At 33.3% G+C, this 18,134-nt stretch overlaps 1 protein-coding gene across 1 annotated transcript; it reads right to left on the reverse strand.

Annotated features, from left to right (window-relative positions):
* Positions 1–8,217: 8,217 nt before the first annotated feature.
* Positions 8,218–10,942, reverse strand: LOC134245293 (uncharacterized). The gene is made up of 2 exons (XM_062727602.1): positions 10,893–10,942; positions 8,218–9,769 (listed from the first exon to the last, which is right to left on the reverse strand). The coding sequence occupies exon 2, from the start codon at positions 9,730–9,732 to the stop codon at positions 8,317–8,319; it is 1,416 nt and encodes a 471-aa protein (XP_062583586.1). The 5' UTR covers positions 9,733–9,769; positions 10,893–10,942; the 3' UTR covers positions 8,218–8,316.
* Between the last annotated feature and the right edge of the window lie 7,192 nt (positions 10,943–18,134).

Genomic DNA, 18,134 nt, shown 5'->3' on the forward strand with positions numbered 1-18,134 from the left:
TATATATATATATATATATATATATATATATAAATCAAAAAGAAAACACAAAAATCCTCAGTTAAGCTTTAGCGCTTTCATTTTCAATCTTCAGAAGCTTACAATAGTATCATGATACTATTTGTGTTTTCTTTTAAAAAAATTTTTTTAATATTGTTATCCGATTATGAGAACTATATATATATATATATATATATATATATATATATATATATATATATATATATATATATATATATATATATATATATATATATTGAATTCCGAAACTTCATAAGAATCCTTACAAACAAACATACATAGCGGGTTCCAGTAAATATTCAACCAAGCCTCTTTCGTTAATCCTCACTAAGATATTGACAGTAGTGGAGGAGAAACTTCGAGAGTACTGTGCACCAATATATTCTAGAAGTGGTGTAAATCATATGTGGATACTTAAAAATTCCAGGGAACTTTTGGACAATTTTACCAAAATCAACAGCTTAAAAACTTTTCGACTTTTTAACTTTATACACATTCATTCCCCACAATAAGTTAAAGTCCAGACCTTTTGATATCATGGACAGCTGCTTTTTCAGTAAAAATGGAACTTAATTTACTTAACTTGTCATTTGCAAAATTATTTTGTCAAAATAACATTCTGATATTGATTGAACACACCTGTACTCTGAAGTTGACATCAAAAATATGATTGAGTTTCTGATTGACAATATCTATGTTATTTTTGGAGACCAGGTCTTCTAACAATCTGTTGGAATTCCCATGGGTACCAACTGCGCCTCGTTTTTAGCAGACCTATTTTTGTATTCATATGAAGCTGACTTTGTGCAAAATCTTATGCGTGATAAGAAGAAAACACTTGCTGCCGCCTTCAACTCATTTAGGTATATCGACGACGTAATTGTCAATTAACAATGGTAATTTCCATTCTTATGTCGATACGATATATCCTGGTGAGCTTGAGATAAAAGATACCACAGAGTCTGACACATCTTTTTCATATTTGGTTATTTTACTTGAAATTAAAAGACGATAATGGTAATCTAACAACCAGGCTCTATGATAAACGTGATGACTTTAACTTTTCAATCGACAACTTCCCTTACTTATGCAGCAATATACCTTCATCATCTGCATACGAGAGCATGATCTATGTATGAAATATTTCTAAAACGAGGTAAATTATTAAAAACAAGTTTAAGAAACAAGAATATCAGCAGTCTTGTTTAGTCATTATTTCGTAGGTTCTATTGTCGATACAATGACCTTGTCAGCAAATACAATTTATCATTGAGTCAAATGCTGACTGACGTTTTTCTTCCTAAATGTTAGTCCATTATTTATATACTGAATTGAAGACGGAATTTTCCTTTATTTCCCGATAATGACAAGGAGCACACGGCGGGTGTGACCGGTCGACAGGGGATGCTCATTCCTCCATGGTACCTGATCCCATCTCTTATGTATTGGAGGTCCGTGTTTGCTCTGCTCCTGTTTATGGTTTTTTTTTTATCTTGAATACTGTTCGTTATCTCCATGTGTTTCATTCTGATACTTGTGTATTCATTAAATAGATGTTCTGACTTTGTCATATTCCTGCAACCATTATAGAATGTATACCAGAAAGCCTAGATGTTATTTTTAACATACGTAATAAGTACTTCATGGGAAAACCCAAAGTAAGAAAAAGAAATGGTAAAATACACTAGATTTTTTGGTCGATCAATGGTGAAACTTTCCAAAAAATTCATTGGATGATCGACTTGATGACGCAATAAGGTCATGGCTCGTAAGTCATTTGTCTACGACTCTTTGTTGTTCAAACTGACTTGTATTTACACTGACAGCAGACGATAACACGGTAGTTTATCATGACGTGGCCTCTTTGCCTACCCAGGTATTCCCGACTGGCTTTACAATGATTTAGAATACACTGTCAACTACAACAAATAATTATCAAAGATCTGTTAGATACGAAATCATCGTGTTAGATACACCTCTTTCTTAATGAAGTTTTGGTTACTAAGGATACTGAATTTAAAGCACTTTTTGTCATTAGATAAAGGTAAGATGGTTGTTAAATATCCAAAGTAACCATGTAGATAATTTTTGAAGCAGATTCCTCTAAGAACAATAACCGTATATCATTACTAGAAAGTGCACTCGTTTTTCGACAAGGAATGATAAGCATTTCAAACTATCTTCCTCGTGCATACTGCTTGTTGAATGCCAATAACTATTAAAAATGCCAAGAGGGCTAATTTCAAGGTCACCTGAGCAAATCAGATGACATTGTTATTATATTATTGGACAGGTGATAGCTGTTATTTTCATTTTTTTTTTTTTTTTTTTTTTTTTGGACAAAAGTTTGAAAAACAAGAGTTTTTTGTATTTTATTTATTCAAATGTATATCCTGGAAATTTATCACTATTTGCATAATTTGCAGATGATACAAACAAAAAAGAAGATGCCTGGATTGGTATATGTTTTTGGCCTCAATACCTTAAAAATGAGAACAGGCTTACATCAAATATACAAAGAAATATAATTTCTTAAAAATTTTTGATAATTAAATAAAATATACTAACACGGGGCGTTTTTAAACCCTATGAAAAATAAATTAAAGATAAATGCAGAATCAAACTATTGACTCGAGCTGCATTTATTCTCAGTTTATTGGTCATTGGGCTTGGTTTCAATGTTCAGGCCCCAGAGTGGGATCGAGTTGGTGATATACATATTTAAAAATCTATTTCAATATTTATTATTTACTTCTGACATCATAGAGAAAAAAATGGCATTGATTATAGTTTGAAATCCAACGAAAAAGTGGGAAATTCATCACAAAAGTATTCCGTGTTCAAATCATATGGTTTTGCTGTCTTGGTCATATATTAAAAGAAACCCCAAATTATTATCAATTAATCATGAAATGATATAAATGTTTTTATTCGAAGGAAAATATCTAAATACGAAACAAATGTTTCAAACTCTCTGGAATTTATCTTTTATTTCAAAAGTTCAAAGGAATATATCGAATCAACATAGGAATTGAATATTGTTAATAGATAAATCGTCGTCAATAATATGAAATATCGATTGGAAAACAACAGCAAGATACTTTTTTGTAAAAGTTTTTGAGTAAATTCTGTTTCGCATGAATATAAAATATAAGGCATGTTAGTTACTGGGTGCAATTACACTCGAGGGAATTAAACAGATTATTGGAAGACTTCATCAAAAACTAGGCCTAGTACACTGAAATTGGTCTCCAAATACCACAAAGATGTTGTCAATCAGAAACTCGAACATCATTTAAATTTCAACTTCTTAGTACCCTTGTATACTACTGAAGGTGTTTAAAAAAAATTAAAATTTTACAAATGGCAAGGAAATTTACGAGTTCCATTTGTATTGCAAGGGCAGCTTTTTATCATTTTTAGAGCCTAGACTTTGATTTATGGTGGGAAATGTAGTACATGTATAAATGTTTGAGGAATCCTACGTTTTGTTGTAAGTGGTGAAGAAAACAAGCAGTAGTCGATAAAAAAAAAATCCATACACAATACAAATCTGTCAAGAGGCCATAAAACCCGATCCTTAGAGGAGTAACCATCTATTGACCTGTCACGTGCGCCGTAAGTCCCTCTTATTGATTCAGGTAGACAGAACTTCCGCTGTCAAATTCAGTATAAAAACAAAGCACTAACAATTGGTACGAAACAAGTCAGCCAAAATTGGACCCTATGTGGTAGAAAGATCATCATAGCGACAGTAGATTGAAATATATGGAGATAACGAACAGTACAAATCAGGACTAGTACAAGCATGTCAGACGTGGGATCAGATGCCATAGAGGAGTGAGCATCCCTGATCAAACTTGTCACACACACCTTGTACTCTTCGGCATGACCGGGAAATGACGAAAAAAATCCTTTGATAATTAAGTGTGTAAATAATGACTCTTTCAATTAGTATGCAAAATGTCAGTGTCAACATTCGACTTAATGATAGATTGTATTTGCTGACAAGATTATTGTATCGAACATTATATACTTACGATTTGATGACTTAAAAAAACTGCTGATATTATTGATTAATCAAATTATTTGTCAGTAACTTTCTTTTAGAAATTGTTCATATTCAAATCATGATGTTGTGTATCGAATCAACTGAGATTTATAAAGTTTATAAACCCTTTATGCAGGTGATGAGGATATATTGCTGCATAAGTAAGGGAAGCTGAAGATTGAAAAGAGAAAGTCATCAAGTTTTTTATAAACCTTGGATATTAGAATACCATTAAGGTTTTTTTAAGTAAAATATCCAAATATGAAACAAATGTGTAAGACTCTGTGTTTATATTCATATGAAGCAGAATTTGTGCAATCTCATGCGTGAAAAGAAGGTCAGCAAGGGATGCTCACTCCTCCATGGCACCTGATCCCACCTCTGATGTTTCGGAGGTCCGTGTTTGCTCTGCTCCTCTTTTGTATTGTTTTATGGACTTTGAGATTGAATACAGTTCGTTATCTCCACATCCTTCATGTAAGACTCTCCAAGAAACATCGTATCGACATAAGATGAAAAAAAAAATTAATTGACAATACGTCGTCGATATATCTAAATGTCGGGTTGAAGGCCACAGCAAATGTTTTCTTTTTACGTAAAAGAAGAAATTCAGATTTATATGAATAAAATATAGGTCTGCTAATAACAGGTTGCAATTAATACTCAGTGGAATTCCAATAGATTGTTAAAAATCTGGTCTCCAATAACCAAATAGATATTGTCAATAACAAAACTTCAGTATTTGTTTTATCTCAACTTCAGAGTATTTGTAAGTACCATCAAATTGTTTTTCAACAAAATAATTTTACAAATTACCATTGTCATGGTAAGTAAATTTACAAGCTCCGTTTTTATTGAAAAAAAAACTGTCAGTGATGCCAGAAAGCTTGCGCAATAATTTATTGTTTGGAGTTGTTTAATAAATATAAAGTTGAAAAATCGTGAGTTTTTATGTTGTTGATTTTTCTATTTCAAATGTTCCTAAATTTTCTTGGAATTTTTTGGCATCAAGATCTAATTTACACCACTTCTCGAATGTACTGCTGCATACGATGTAATTCAATACTAGTACTGCTAATACCTTAGTAAGGGGTAAAGAAGGAGGCTTTGTGGAACATTTACTGGAACCCGCTATCACCATCTCATATAAAACATCCAAATATGAAAAAAAAAAATTCGAAAGGCTCTGTTGTGAATGGAATCCGGAGAGGGCCATGCAGTTCACTGTCGCATCATCGCACCATCGAGGTTTGGGTTGATAATGCGATGACACGATAATGCGATGACGATGAAGCGATGGTGCGATAACGATGAAGTGATGGTGCGATAGTGCGATGACGATGAAGCGATGGCGCGATAATGCAATGACGATGGTACGATAGCACGATGAAGCGATGGTGCTATGACGCGATGGTGCGATAGCGATGACACTATGGTGCGATAACGATGGCGCGATGGTACGATGACGATGAAGCGATATCCACTTTTACTCTATCGTTCTATCGCATCATCGCCATCGCATTATCGCACCATCGCATTATCGTCATCGCGCTATCGCGTCATCGCTTCATCGTTATCGCACCATCGCTTCATCGTCATCGCACTATCGCGTCATCGTACCATCGACTCAAATCTCGATGGTGCGATGATGCGATAGTGAACTGCGTGGCCCTATCCGGATTCCATAGTTGTGTCTTAAATTTCACTGGGATATATCGAGTCGACATACGAATGAAAATACCTTTTGTTAATTTTGAATACATCGTCGATATATCTGAATGCCGATAGGAAGGCCATAGCTAGTTTTTCCTCTTCTCATGTAGAAGTCTTTGAATAAATTCTGCTTCATAGGAATAGAAAAACAGATCAGCTATAACAAAGGATTAAAATTGGTGCCAATCGGATTTCTAATAGTTTGTTTGAAACTTTAGTCTTCGAAGACTCTGTTTTTCAGTGAGGAACTCTTGAGCATTCTTTAAATATCAACTTCAGAGTACTTGTGTGTACAATCAGAGTGCATGGTTTTTAACGACGTATTTTTGCTGATGACCAAACACAAGATATTAAACTTTCCGAGTTCCATTTTTATTATTGAAGCAGTTGTCTATGATATCAAACCGTCTAGATTTAAATTTATGACGAATTGTTGCATAAAATATTTTAAAAAGTCGTAAGTTCTGATGTTAAAGACTTTCGAAAACTTAAGTAATTTTAAAATTTCTAAAAGCTCTTTCAAAAGAGTTTTTGGGGATCCACAACTGTTTTACATCATTTGTAGAATAAGCTATACACAACATAGTACTGTACTTCTGCTTTACATAAAGATAAAGACTTGGTAGAGCATTTGCTGGACCCATCAATGTACTAATATCTTTCTTTGTAAGTATTTTTATGAAGTTTAGAATTCCAGTACAGGTAGGGTAGATCGGACTCAACTTGGTTGACTAGTAAATTAAAAGTACTACAAACTAAAATGTGATTCTGAATGATTTCTTCCTTGGAAAGTGAACTTTTAGTATATGTTGGGTTTCCATACCCATAATTAAAAAATGAAATAATTTATTCTATGTGAATTGTTTAATTTATTCATGAACATCGAGATACAGTAATTGCTTGATATTAAAAAAAAAACACACCTAAAATTGTGAACTTCCGGGTCCGTAGGTCAATGGGGGTTCACTCCCCAGGTCATAAATAAGTTTGCCTTGTTTACTCACAAACAGCTAGCTAGTAAAAAGTATATAGGACTACAATATCAGCAGCAAGTACCCCCTCTATCCTTATTGTGAAATTCTAACATGTATGATATAGAGAAAATTAGGACTCCCTCATCGAGTTATATTCTTCCTCTCATCAATGTTTCACTTTACGGTTATTTTAGAAAAAATCCCCAAAGAACAGAATATTTCACATTTAAGCATCGATATTAATATGCATGTTTATATTTCACGTCATTCTTACTAAATGATTAAATGCCCTTCGTACGTTGTACTTTAAAAGGCAAGGCGAGAAGGGGCAGGATTATTGTGTTGTCAATGAGAGAAAGAAATTTCAGCAATCTTTATATCTCCCATTTCCGTTCTAACCCAAGTCAAACTTAAAGTTTTGATTTAAAATGTTTGTGGAACACTTCAGATTCTCCCGCGCTTGGGTAATATGTTTTGATCTTTAACCTAGAAAAAATGAATTATGACCTGTTTGTGTGTCAGGAAATCAATCAGACAGGAATTTTATTAAGCAAGCTTTTAATTTTTTTTTTCAATCTGAGTTAAAAAAAAATATTAAGTTGCTTTTTAATTTATCACAATTAAATATAAAATTTGAAAAAGTATAAAAGTGATTTTACATCTGTTCCACTTCGAATACCCGGTATGATCAAGCAAACGTGTTAAGGTCTTAAGAATAGGGCAATCAATAGATAAGAATGACTTCAAAAATCTTATGTTTATATTTAGATTATCTTTAAATTAGGAAGAGGAAGTATATATGTACTTGATAATACTTTAATGAGAACGTTTTCCTCTTTAAAATCTATATATTGTCGGAGACCCACAAATTAATTCGTATAAAATTGACTATCTATGCGAGATTAGTCACGGATTTGCAGCCGATAGACTGAAACTTTTTCAGAAAAAATGAATATTTCATTTCTCATAACTATTATTCATATTGCTGATTGCTTCTAAATCCTAAAATTATGATGAAATTTCATTTTGCAAAGGTATAAAAAAAAATTCCTTTAATTCACATATTTTGATGAGAGTTTAATTTTCGTTGTTTTCAAGATGGGTAGTGATCATCGGATTAATGTCAAGCATAAAATGCAAAATGTCATACATAAATACTCAACAATTCTTCATCCACGGAATCAATTCATCACGATCTCATAGTTTATTCTCTTATCATGAAATGTGGCTCCGTTCATATTATGTGATTTTACAGTACGTAGCTGTTTGTTGTAAAAAAGTGATTTCTAACGATAAATTTACCATACATTAGTCTTTAAAAAATCGGCAGGTATACTAGTATATTAAAAAAAATAAATTTTAGACCTTATTGTTAAATTCAATGTGTTTATAATACGGAAAAAATATTTTTACAATAATTTTATTTTCAACAAAAACAAGTTTGATCAAATGCTTGCAAATAAGATACTTCATATTTCAAAAAAGTCATTTGATGAAATTGAGTAGATAAAAAATAATATCAGTATTTTACTCCTGAGTATTTTAAGACAACCAATTTTAATATCGTAATACGTGAACACATCCATTACCCTGTCCAACACACAGGTGACCGTCCTTTGTAACACACAGTCCCATTGGTCTACTGATGCCCAATGGCTGCAACTTTATCGAAGTTAGAAATCGGCCATCTTGGAGGAGAACATCTATCATCTTATGCCCAAAGTCCGAAACAAGTACGTTATATCTAGAATCAGAACATATACCTATTGGTTCAAAATTTGTTCGGCTTCCTGTGTATTCAAATTTAAATATACCCATACTGTTCATTCCAATGACACTTTCAGAGGCGGCATCAATGACACAAAGATCTCTATTACCATTCTCAATAATCTTAATAGGCTTCTTAAGAAGGGGCACCCCCTTTCTGTAGCAAATTATTTCCAACCAATCGGCACATTCTTCATTAAAATAATGCACTATTTTCCCACTAGTCCCATGTTGGTGCATAGATACATAGAATCCACCATTACTGGCCAAACACAGGCCACATGGAGAGTAAGGATAAGTGTGTTTTAAACGTACGGTTAACGCCGGGGTTATTTTGTATATACAGTGTTCATTAGATACAGAATATATTACTTCACCGGAAGTTGACACTATAAAACCGGAAGGATGTAGAGAACAGAGCTTCCTTTCTACCTCCTCGCCCGTCTTTGGTTTCACGGACACAAAAAAACCCGTTTTACTGATCCAGACACAATCATTTCTCGTGAACAGGTGCTCTATGTAGATGTCATAGCTCCAAGATTTCAACACTCTTATTTCCTCTTTGAAAATAGTCCTAGACTTCCGTATGTTTCCAAAATAATCCCCGACCAGAGATCCTGGCCTAGGTGTGTGAAGTTCTAATGTTGGGATCTGTCTCGGTGAAGAGTGTGTTGTATGCAACTCAGAAAGTGGCTTTTTAGCTGTATTGAACTCCAATATTTCATAGATGTTTCCAGTATTGGTCACATTTTCACACGTTTTCATCAGAAAATCAATTTCTCTTTTCTTATCCTCAAGATTTGCTATTCTACTCGCTAAGCCTGGACTGAATTCCAGTCTGTGTCCATTAATACTGTTTTTCAATTTCTGAGATGTCCTTATTATCTCTTTTATAAAGCTTTCTTTTCTCTTCTCCACCTCTCTGGTCAGCTCATCACAGTTTCCTTCAAGGCGAGATTTTACTAAGTAGTGCTCATGAATAATTTCCCGAAGAGGATTAAGACATATATCGGTTACATTATTGTGATATTCTGAAATTTCTTCTTTTAATTCATTGGTCTTTTCCGTAGCTGACATATATTGATGACCTTCATGTTTTCCGAATCTAGACTGTTTACACAAGTTGCACACAAATTCACCACAAACATTGCAATATGACGTCAGTTTTGAATGGTGAAGGAGACATAAAGTTTCTTGCCTTGCCATTCTACATGTATTCCGTGGTTTAGAAAACTTCTTTGACCTGGAAGAGAATTTCCACATGTGTATAAATCTTTCCTCTGTCAAAAATATATCTTAAAGTAAGTCAATCTGCATGCATATATGTAGCCAACCAGTGAACCCTCCTTTAGCAATAAAAATCTTGAATTGTATACTTTTATCATCTAGCTTTAAGGGTATATGGATGGAAGGAAATGCTTCTCAGACGATAAGACATCCTCTACACTAGAGAGACACCCGTTTGATAGACCATTTGTTTGTTTTTTGATTGGCTACAACTTGCATTTTTAAGTCTGTCCCACTGTAGGTCGCACTGATAAGGCTGACGTGGGATAGTCGTGCATACGTTTGTCAAAGCAATACGGGAATTTTGATGCATTGATAAGCAGCTCAGGTTGCATGGGTTAGAAAGAAAACAGGAGACCAACATGCTAAGGATTTTTCATGTTGACAGCAAGAAAAACAAAAAACAAGACCATTTAGAAATTTTATCTAACAAATACTGTTACAGTAGCCTTTCAACATTTTTTTTTGAAAAAGTGATTTACTTTACTTCTTCACTATTCACTTAAATGCCTGCTTATTTTATTCACCCCTCAATTAACTAAGAACACTTGTCTTGTTTTAATTTGTACACGTATAATGTTATTGTGTAGATATTTAAACAAGGAACCATTGTCTAAGTTTGCTTCACTATTAAACGATTGTCTCTATTATACACTGTATGTTCTTATATTTTTCAAAAAAGTATTTATGGGCATGTTTAGTGGATGCAAAAAGTGTACTTAAAAGAGACCCATTTTCTGGACTTCAAAATTAATTCTTAAAATGCATTTAATGGCCTGACCTCCCTGTTGAATGAAGCCAACAATCTTTCTAAATGTGACATGTGCCTACATAAAAGTGTAAGAATCAGAAAAATATGACATTTCATAGTATGCGTTCATTCTTCCTGTTACACAAAAAGGCCAACATAGAAAACCCTGGTTTTTCTGTGTCTAAAAATACAACGCAGCATGAGATTTGATTTCTAGTATACCAAATGCATAATCATGTCCTATAAATTATCAGAAATCTTTTAAATTGATTCTTAATAAAAGTACACCTAAAACAAAACAGGCAACTATTGTACTAAAATTACCAACCTTTTCTCCTTAGCTTGCGTTTCAAAATGTTGTGTAGTTCCTGTATTTAAACAGGAATTAAAACCGAAAACTAGGTCAGCTCCTACATTATTCCGTTCTCTGGGATACAATCTCATCATTTATGTTAGAAAATGAAATTTCTAAAAATTTGATTAACCTTCAAAATACTATTATATATAAAAAATATACTTTTAATTATGAAAAATGTCAATGTTTATAAAAACCTTATTATTATGAGAGGAAAAAAAAAACCCTGAACTGACAAATAAAACAGGCAATACAGTCAGGTAATAGAATTAATACATGCATATATATTCGTATTCCTAATAATTATTAAGCCTAAAAATTAATGTACAGATATACACGGTTTTCTTAATTAGCAAGATAACATTTACACTCACTCTCATGCTGAATTCAGTACTTGTATGTGGTATAGCTATAAGGACCGGGCTGTGAGGTATGACTGGTATGCTGGACAAGCAGGTAACACAGGAAACCAGGTACTTCAGTTTCTTTTTGCAGATTATAGGTACGGTTACCTTAAACCTTTCAGGGTCTGGACTTAACAGCGCGAGGTGAACCAGGTATTCATTCTCTCAGAGTATAGGTATCGTAACCTTAAACCACTCATGATCTGGACTTAACAGCTATACAACATACAAACACAGCTCGGAGTACGCATGTAAAATTACTACGTATGTTAAACATATGTTCGACGTATGTTTTCAAATATATGTTAAACATACGTTGTTTGTTTTTTTTATGTTTAACGTATGTTTCAAACATATGATAAACGTATGAATAACGTATGTTCCAATTTTACCTGTTTATGGACCCTACAAGTATACAACATACAAACATGGCTCGGAGTATGTTCTTCACAAGTATATTACATACAAACATACGCGAGGGTCTGGACGTTGTAAATAGAATTGTCAAAACCTCTGCCACCTTTGCCAACATACGGACATCTGAAAATTCAGAACAAAAACAAAAATAGATATTCAAAACAAATGTCATCGAGATCCTCCTCTTCGGATCTGAGTCCTCCAAGTTGACAAACATCACTTAAAAATTAAAAACTTCCCAAACAATAAGTCACCTATAATACTCAAAACATTCTATTCGAACAAGATAAGCAATGAGGAGCTGTATGAAAGAACACAAACAGCTGCCGTATCCGACCAGATTAAAGAGAGACGATGGTAATGGATTAGCCATATCCTGCGAATGAAAACATCATATATTCCAAGCCTTATAAATGACTGCACCAGGAAAGCGAAACAAAGGGCGACCAAAGGAGACGTGGCGATCAGTAGAAAAAGAAATGAAAGATCAGCGATAGACATGGAATATTGTACGGTAAATGGCAGCAGACAGACAGAGATGGAAGTCATCGTTGGAGGCAAGTACAACTGAGAACGTGATCTTTACAACTTTAACCCATACAAACGTATGAATTAAAAGGATTCGAAACAAGTTCTTACAACTTTCTGGATCCATACAAACGTAACCCATAGTCTGACCTTCACAACTTCACCTCATACATGTACATATCGTAGAGCCTGATCTAAACAAATTTACAACATACAGAGCTTTGTTTTAACTTCAATAACATAGAAACATAGAGCAAACATTGATCTCTAAAACATTAGGAGTGGGATCAGATTCCATTGTGGAGTAAGCATTCATTGCCGATTGGTCAAAACAAGTGCGCTCTCTGTCACAATCGAGAACAGGGGGAAAATTTGTAGACAATTCAAAGTGTAAATAATGACCTAACAATAAGTACATTGTATAATAAACGTCCATGAGCATTTGATTTGATGATACTAATAAGCTGTATTTGCTGACAAGATCATTGTATAGACCACGGAATTCGCAAAAGGAATGCAAAAGGATGATCATTGATATTCCTCGTTCATCAACTTACCTTGATTTAGGAATTGCTCTTGTGTGTCCAATCAACTTAAATACATTAACCCCATGTGCAGGTGACAAGAGTGTATTGCCATGCATAAGTGAGGGAAGTAAACAATTTAAAAGTTAATGTCATCACTTTTATCATAATGCTTTATTTGGTAACCATTAAATTTTTTTGTGTACTTAAATATCCAAATATGACAGATATGTCAGATTTTTTGGTGTCTTTTATAAGAACGATACATATCCAGTTATAGTTCAGGGTAACATCCTGATAGCTATGCAACGTTCCATAGGCAACGTCGCCATGCGTTTAGGCATTGGGACATTCATAGAATACTTTTGTAGCAATTAAATTCATTAATAATATGAAAAAGTAGACTACATGTAGTACAGTGTATTAATATGTTTTAGGAACTGAAAACATATAATTTAATGATGATATGATGTTTTTTTTCTTGTGTTCAATTATTTATAAAGAGTTAGAAACATATGATAAGAATAATTTATATGCTGTAAAACAACGCACACACAAACACTGATAAAACGACAAAAGTGAGAACATTTTCCAAGTTTATACCAGTATCCTGTGCAAAGTTCTATATTCATCAAATACTGTACATTGTTCATTTAAAATTAATATCCTGATACGACAGAAACCACCCCCAAAACAGGAAGTTATTGTTTTCCGACGTTATCGACAGTAGAGGAGGGATTCTAACTAGGAAATAGAAAAATAGGAAGATGAATATAACTCAACAAAAAACCCCTCATCCAGGAGGAATTTAAATTAGTACTCATATATTTTTCACTCTGTTTGAAGAAAGATCTTTTTTTAAATCGTTAATATATACGTCATCGATGTCTTAATCGTGAACAAACTCAATTTGTATACATGAATGTTGCTAGCCTAGACTAGAATGTTGCCAATATGACTTATATTTTATTGAGTATCATGTGCTTTAACTCGTGGATATTTCTCGTACGCTAAAAATATTTGGTTTACAATATGTTTGTTTTATATACTGAGCATTGTTGCATAATTGACATAAGTGATGACACATGTAACAAACAGTGATTCGATATCATCTCAAATTTATATTTATATACTCACCGTCAATAGAAACGTAACATCCTAATTTAAGGGGTGAAAATTATGTACGGGATATAACTATGTACCAAAAAAGTTAGGACATCTTTTACTTTGCCAAATCAGTTATTTAACGGTTGAACGATTTTCATTCCATTACCGGAAGTTGATTTTTTAGCCCTTTTAACAGAAATCAAAAATTAGCATTTTTAATAAAATTATTGACAATATTTTGGGTTTTCAAGGTTTTGTACCTGTTAATCATAAGTCTTGTACTAAAATTCCGGAAAAAAATATCCTTCTTTCTTTTCCGGATGTGATGCCTTTATTTCCTCAAAATTACTGAAAGCACGCAAATTTTCATTGCTCACGTTGGAAATTTTCAAAATAAAGAAAAGGGAGAGCTACAGATGCAAATATACACTACATAACGACTTTTCGGGCTCATGTGTTTCAAAAGCATGAATGACAGTTCCTTGACCGGAAGTACAAGGGTTACTACACTACGCCAAGTTAGAGAAAATTCGACCTCTATATATATATATATATATATATATATATATATATATATATATATATAAAGCACATTTTACAACAACTCTTAAACTACAACAACTCTTAAACTAACATAACTGCCCTAAGTGAAGAAATATTAATATAGAAAGCACAAAGAAATTCACTTTTACATGGATACCCACTTCCGCCCCAGCCCGGGGTTGAACTCTCGACCTTCGGAATCTGTCTCCTAGCAGTGCAGGAACAGCGCGCTAGACCGCTCGGCTATCTAGGCAAGTCAAAGAACTTGCTTTCGATGCCGATGGAATTCTCGCGGCACTGTCCTACACTACACGGTCATTGAGAATAGAAGTGAGATACAGTTATTTGGATATTAGTTTTAACAGAGGATTGTTACCAATACATGTTGTAATGAAATTAATTATTATTTATAAAGCACATTTTACAACAATTTCTTTGTGCTTTCTATATTAATATTTCTTCACTTAGGGCAGTTATGTTAGTTTAAGAGTTGTTGTAAAATATGCTTTATAAATAATAATTAATTTCATTACAACATGCATTGGTAACAATCCTCTGTTAAAACTAATATCCAAATAACTGTATCTCACTTCTATTCTCAATGACCGTGTAGTGTAGGACAGTGCCGCGAGGATTCAATCGGCATCGAAAGCAAGTTTTTTGACTTGCCTAGATAGCCGAGCGGTCTAGCACGCTGTTCCTGCACTGCTAGGAGACAGATTCCGAAGGTCGGGAGTTCAACCCCGGGCTGTGGCGGAAGTGGGTATCCATGTAAAAGTGAATTTCTTTGTGCTTTCTATATATATAAGCAATCCTGTGGATCATGTGTCCCAAAGAAGGGTAATCGTCAACTGTTGACCATCACGCCAGCCGTAAGTCTTATGTATTATGTAAACGGAACATTCTTTAGATTTCTTAAAATTTACGAAAATCAACTTTCAAAGACAAGTTGTTGAAATCGCTGTTATATCAACTTATCTGTAAGTAGCCTGTTCCGGTTAAAAATTGATCGTAGTTGGAACATCTAATAAGTTGGGAGATGAAATCATTTCATCATAAACCTAGTAGTGTATCAGCCCTGAGATAGCCAAGAGAGCACCAGGGAGGTAGAGCTGACTCGCTCTCAGGGCTGAGATATCTCTGAAAATATAGAAAAGAAGCTCTTGCATTCAATGCCAAAAAAGAGAAAAAATTCGGCAATCATAATCATCTTTGTATTTCTACAAGGATTTGCAACATTACTGAAAAATATCTGTGGAATCTTTTTTCAACTATTAAGGACTTTTAACATTAGAAACTCCTCTATAGGGAATTACTTTTAGGAACTGATAATACTGAAATGAATGAAAGTCCGTTGCCCGTTCGTCCACATATTCAAAAAAAAACAAACTAAAATATAAAAAACCAGTAATTATTTAGCTGTTTATTAATTCATATGTACTTATTTCAGATGAGTTTGCACTCAAAGACAGACAACTTTTGTTTCATGAATTTTTAAACCTTTTCAAGAATTCTGTTCATTAGTTATTCCCACTTTTTTTCAATCCCGCATGAAGTCGATTTGTTTGGGAAAATAATTACACTGGGCACATTTATGGATGTACGAAAGCCCAGAAGGCTCATTCGAGATTTGAGGTTCGAAATTCGAGTTTCGAAATTCAAGATCCAAACTAACCAATCAAAAGCGGGTTCAAATGTTTAACATGCGTTTGATTGGTTAATCTGGATCTTGAATCTCGAAACTCGAATTTCGAATCTCGTATTTCGAACCTCGAATCTCGAATGAGCCTTCCGGGCTTTCGTATGGATGAGAATCATATAACTTATCATTTTTTTTGTATTTCTGTGATGAAGTAAAAAAAATGTGTACATGTGACTTTTTAATCCCCTGTTTCTTTATATTGTTCTCTTAAACTAATACTTTAATTTAAATGCACCAATGTGTATTTAAAATTCTTAATACAGAACGACTAGATGATTTTCATTTTGCCCCTCAATCGCCCAATGTGAGATCTTAATAATCATCTGATACATTTAACCCAGTCCTCTTATTATATCAGGCCCTTCATTTGGTGTAATTTCACAATATTTATCATATTTATAAAATAATAATGCCAGGTGTTAACGGGCTTTAAATTGTCGGTCCAAAATTAGTTTTAGTGAGTTGGAGTGGATTAATTAATTTATTGAAACATGACAGGACTAATTACAAACAAATGGACACGCAAGTAATTTTCAAAACAATGAACTCATTTCTCGAGAGAGATGGGTTTATTAATATTTGAGAAGTATTGTGGGAGAAACTTGTTTATATGCTGTAAAAAAATGGCTAGGTTGTAAAATATAATACAGGCTATGGTCATTAAAATTTATTTCACTAAGATTTGCATAATTAGTAAACAGTATAAAAACTGGAGGTGTCGGGTGTCCTCACTATGGTGACTTCTGATATCAAAAAGGTATGTTTATATAATTATATACTAGTAATACTGACACGCAAAACAAATGAAGAAAGAATGCTCACTTAGAGATATCTTTTATCTTATGATTTTCAAAATGAATGAAATGATGTAAATCTTTATTTTAAAATATCACAGATTTGATTAAAGAGGTGCATTTTATAAGGCTCATTCGAGATTTGAGATTCGAAATTCGAGTTTCGAAATTCAAGATCCAAACTAACCAATCAAAAGCGGGTTCAAATGTTTAACATGCGTTTGATTGGTTAATCTGGATCTTGAATCTCGAAACTCGAATTTCGAATCTCGTATTTCGAACCTCGAATCTCGAATGAGCCTTCCGGGCTTTCGTATGGATGAGAATCATATAACTTATCATTTTTTTTGTATTTCTGTGATGAAGTAAAAAAAATGTGTACATGTGACTTTTTAATCCCCTGTTTCTTTATATTGTTCTCTTAAACTAATACTTTAATTTAAATGCACCAATGTGTATTTAAAATTCTTAATACAGAACGACTAGATGATTTTCATTTTGCCCCTCAATCGCCCAATGTGAGATCTTGATAATCATCTGATACATTTAACCCAGTCCTCTTATTATATCAGGCCCTTCATTTGGTGTAATTTCACAATATTTATCATATTTATAAAATAATAATGCCAGGTGTTAACGGGCTTTAAATTGTCGGTCCAAAATTAGTTTTAGTGAGTTGGAGTGGATTAATTAATTTATTGAAACATGACAGGACTAATTACAAACAAATGGACACGCAAGTAATTTTCAAAACAATGAACTCATTTCTCGAGAGAGATGGGTTTATTAATATTTGAGAAGTATTGTGGGAGAAACTTGTTTATATGCTGTAAAAAAATGGCTAGGTTGTAAAATATAATACAGGCTATGGTCATTAAAATTTATTTCACTAAGATTTGCATAATTAGTAAACAGTATAAAAACTGGAGGTGTCGGGTGTCCTCACTATGGTGACTTCTGATATCAAAAAGGTATGTTTATATAATTATATACTAGTAATACTGACACGCAAAACAAATGAAGAAAGAATGCTCACTTAGAGATATCTTTTATCTTATGATTTTCAAAATGAATGAAATGATGTAAATCTTTATTTTAAAATATCACAGATTTGATTAAAGAGGTGCATTTTATATTTAAACTTAGAAAGTCATAAATAACTGTTACGACCCCTGCTCTCCCAGCCATTCGGCGTA

Source organism: Saccostrea cucullata, unplaced genomic scaffold, assembly GCF_032062105.1.
Source record: "Saccostrea cucullata isolate Sc308-1 unplaced genomic scaffold, CSIRO_AGI_Scuc_v1 ctg125, whole genome shotgun sequence".
NCBI lineage: Eukaryota > Metazoa > Mollusca > Bivalvia > Ostreida > Ostreidae > Saccostrea > Saccostrea cuccullata.

Bases quoted from the DNA above. Each gene is read 5' to 3' on its own strand.
- LOC134245293 (XM_062727602.1), bottom strand. From the start codon at position 9,732: ATGGCAAGGCAAGAAACTTTATGTCTCCTTCACCATTCAAAACTGACG.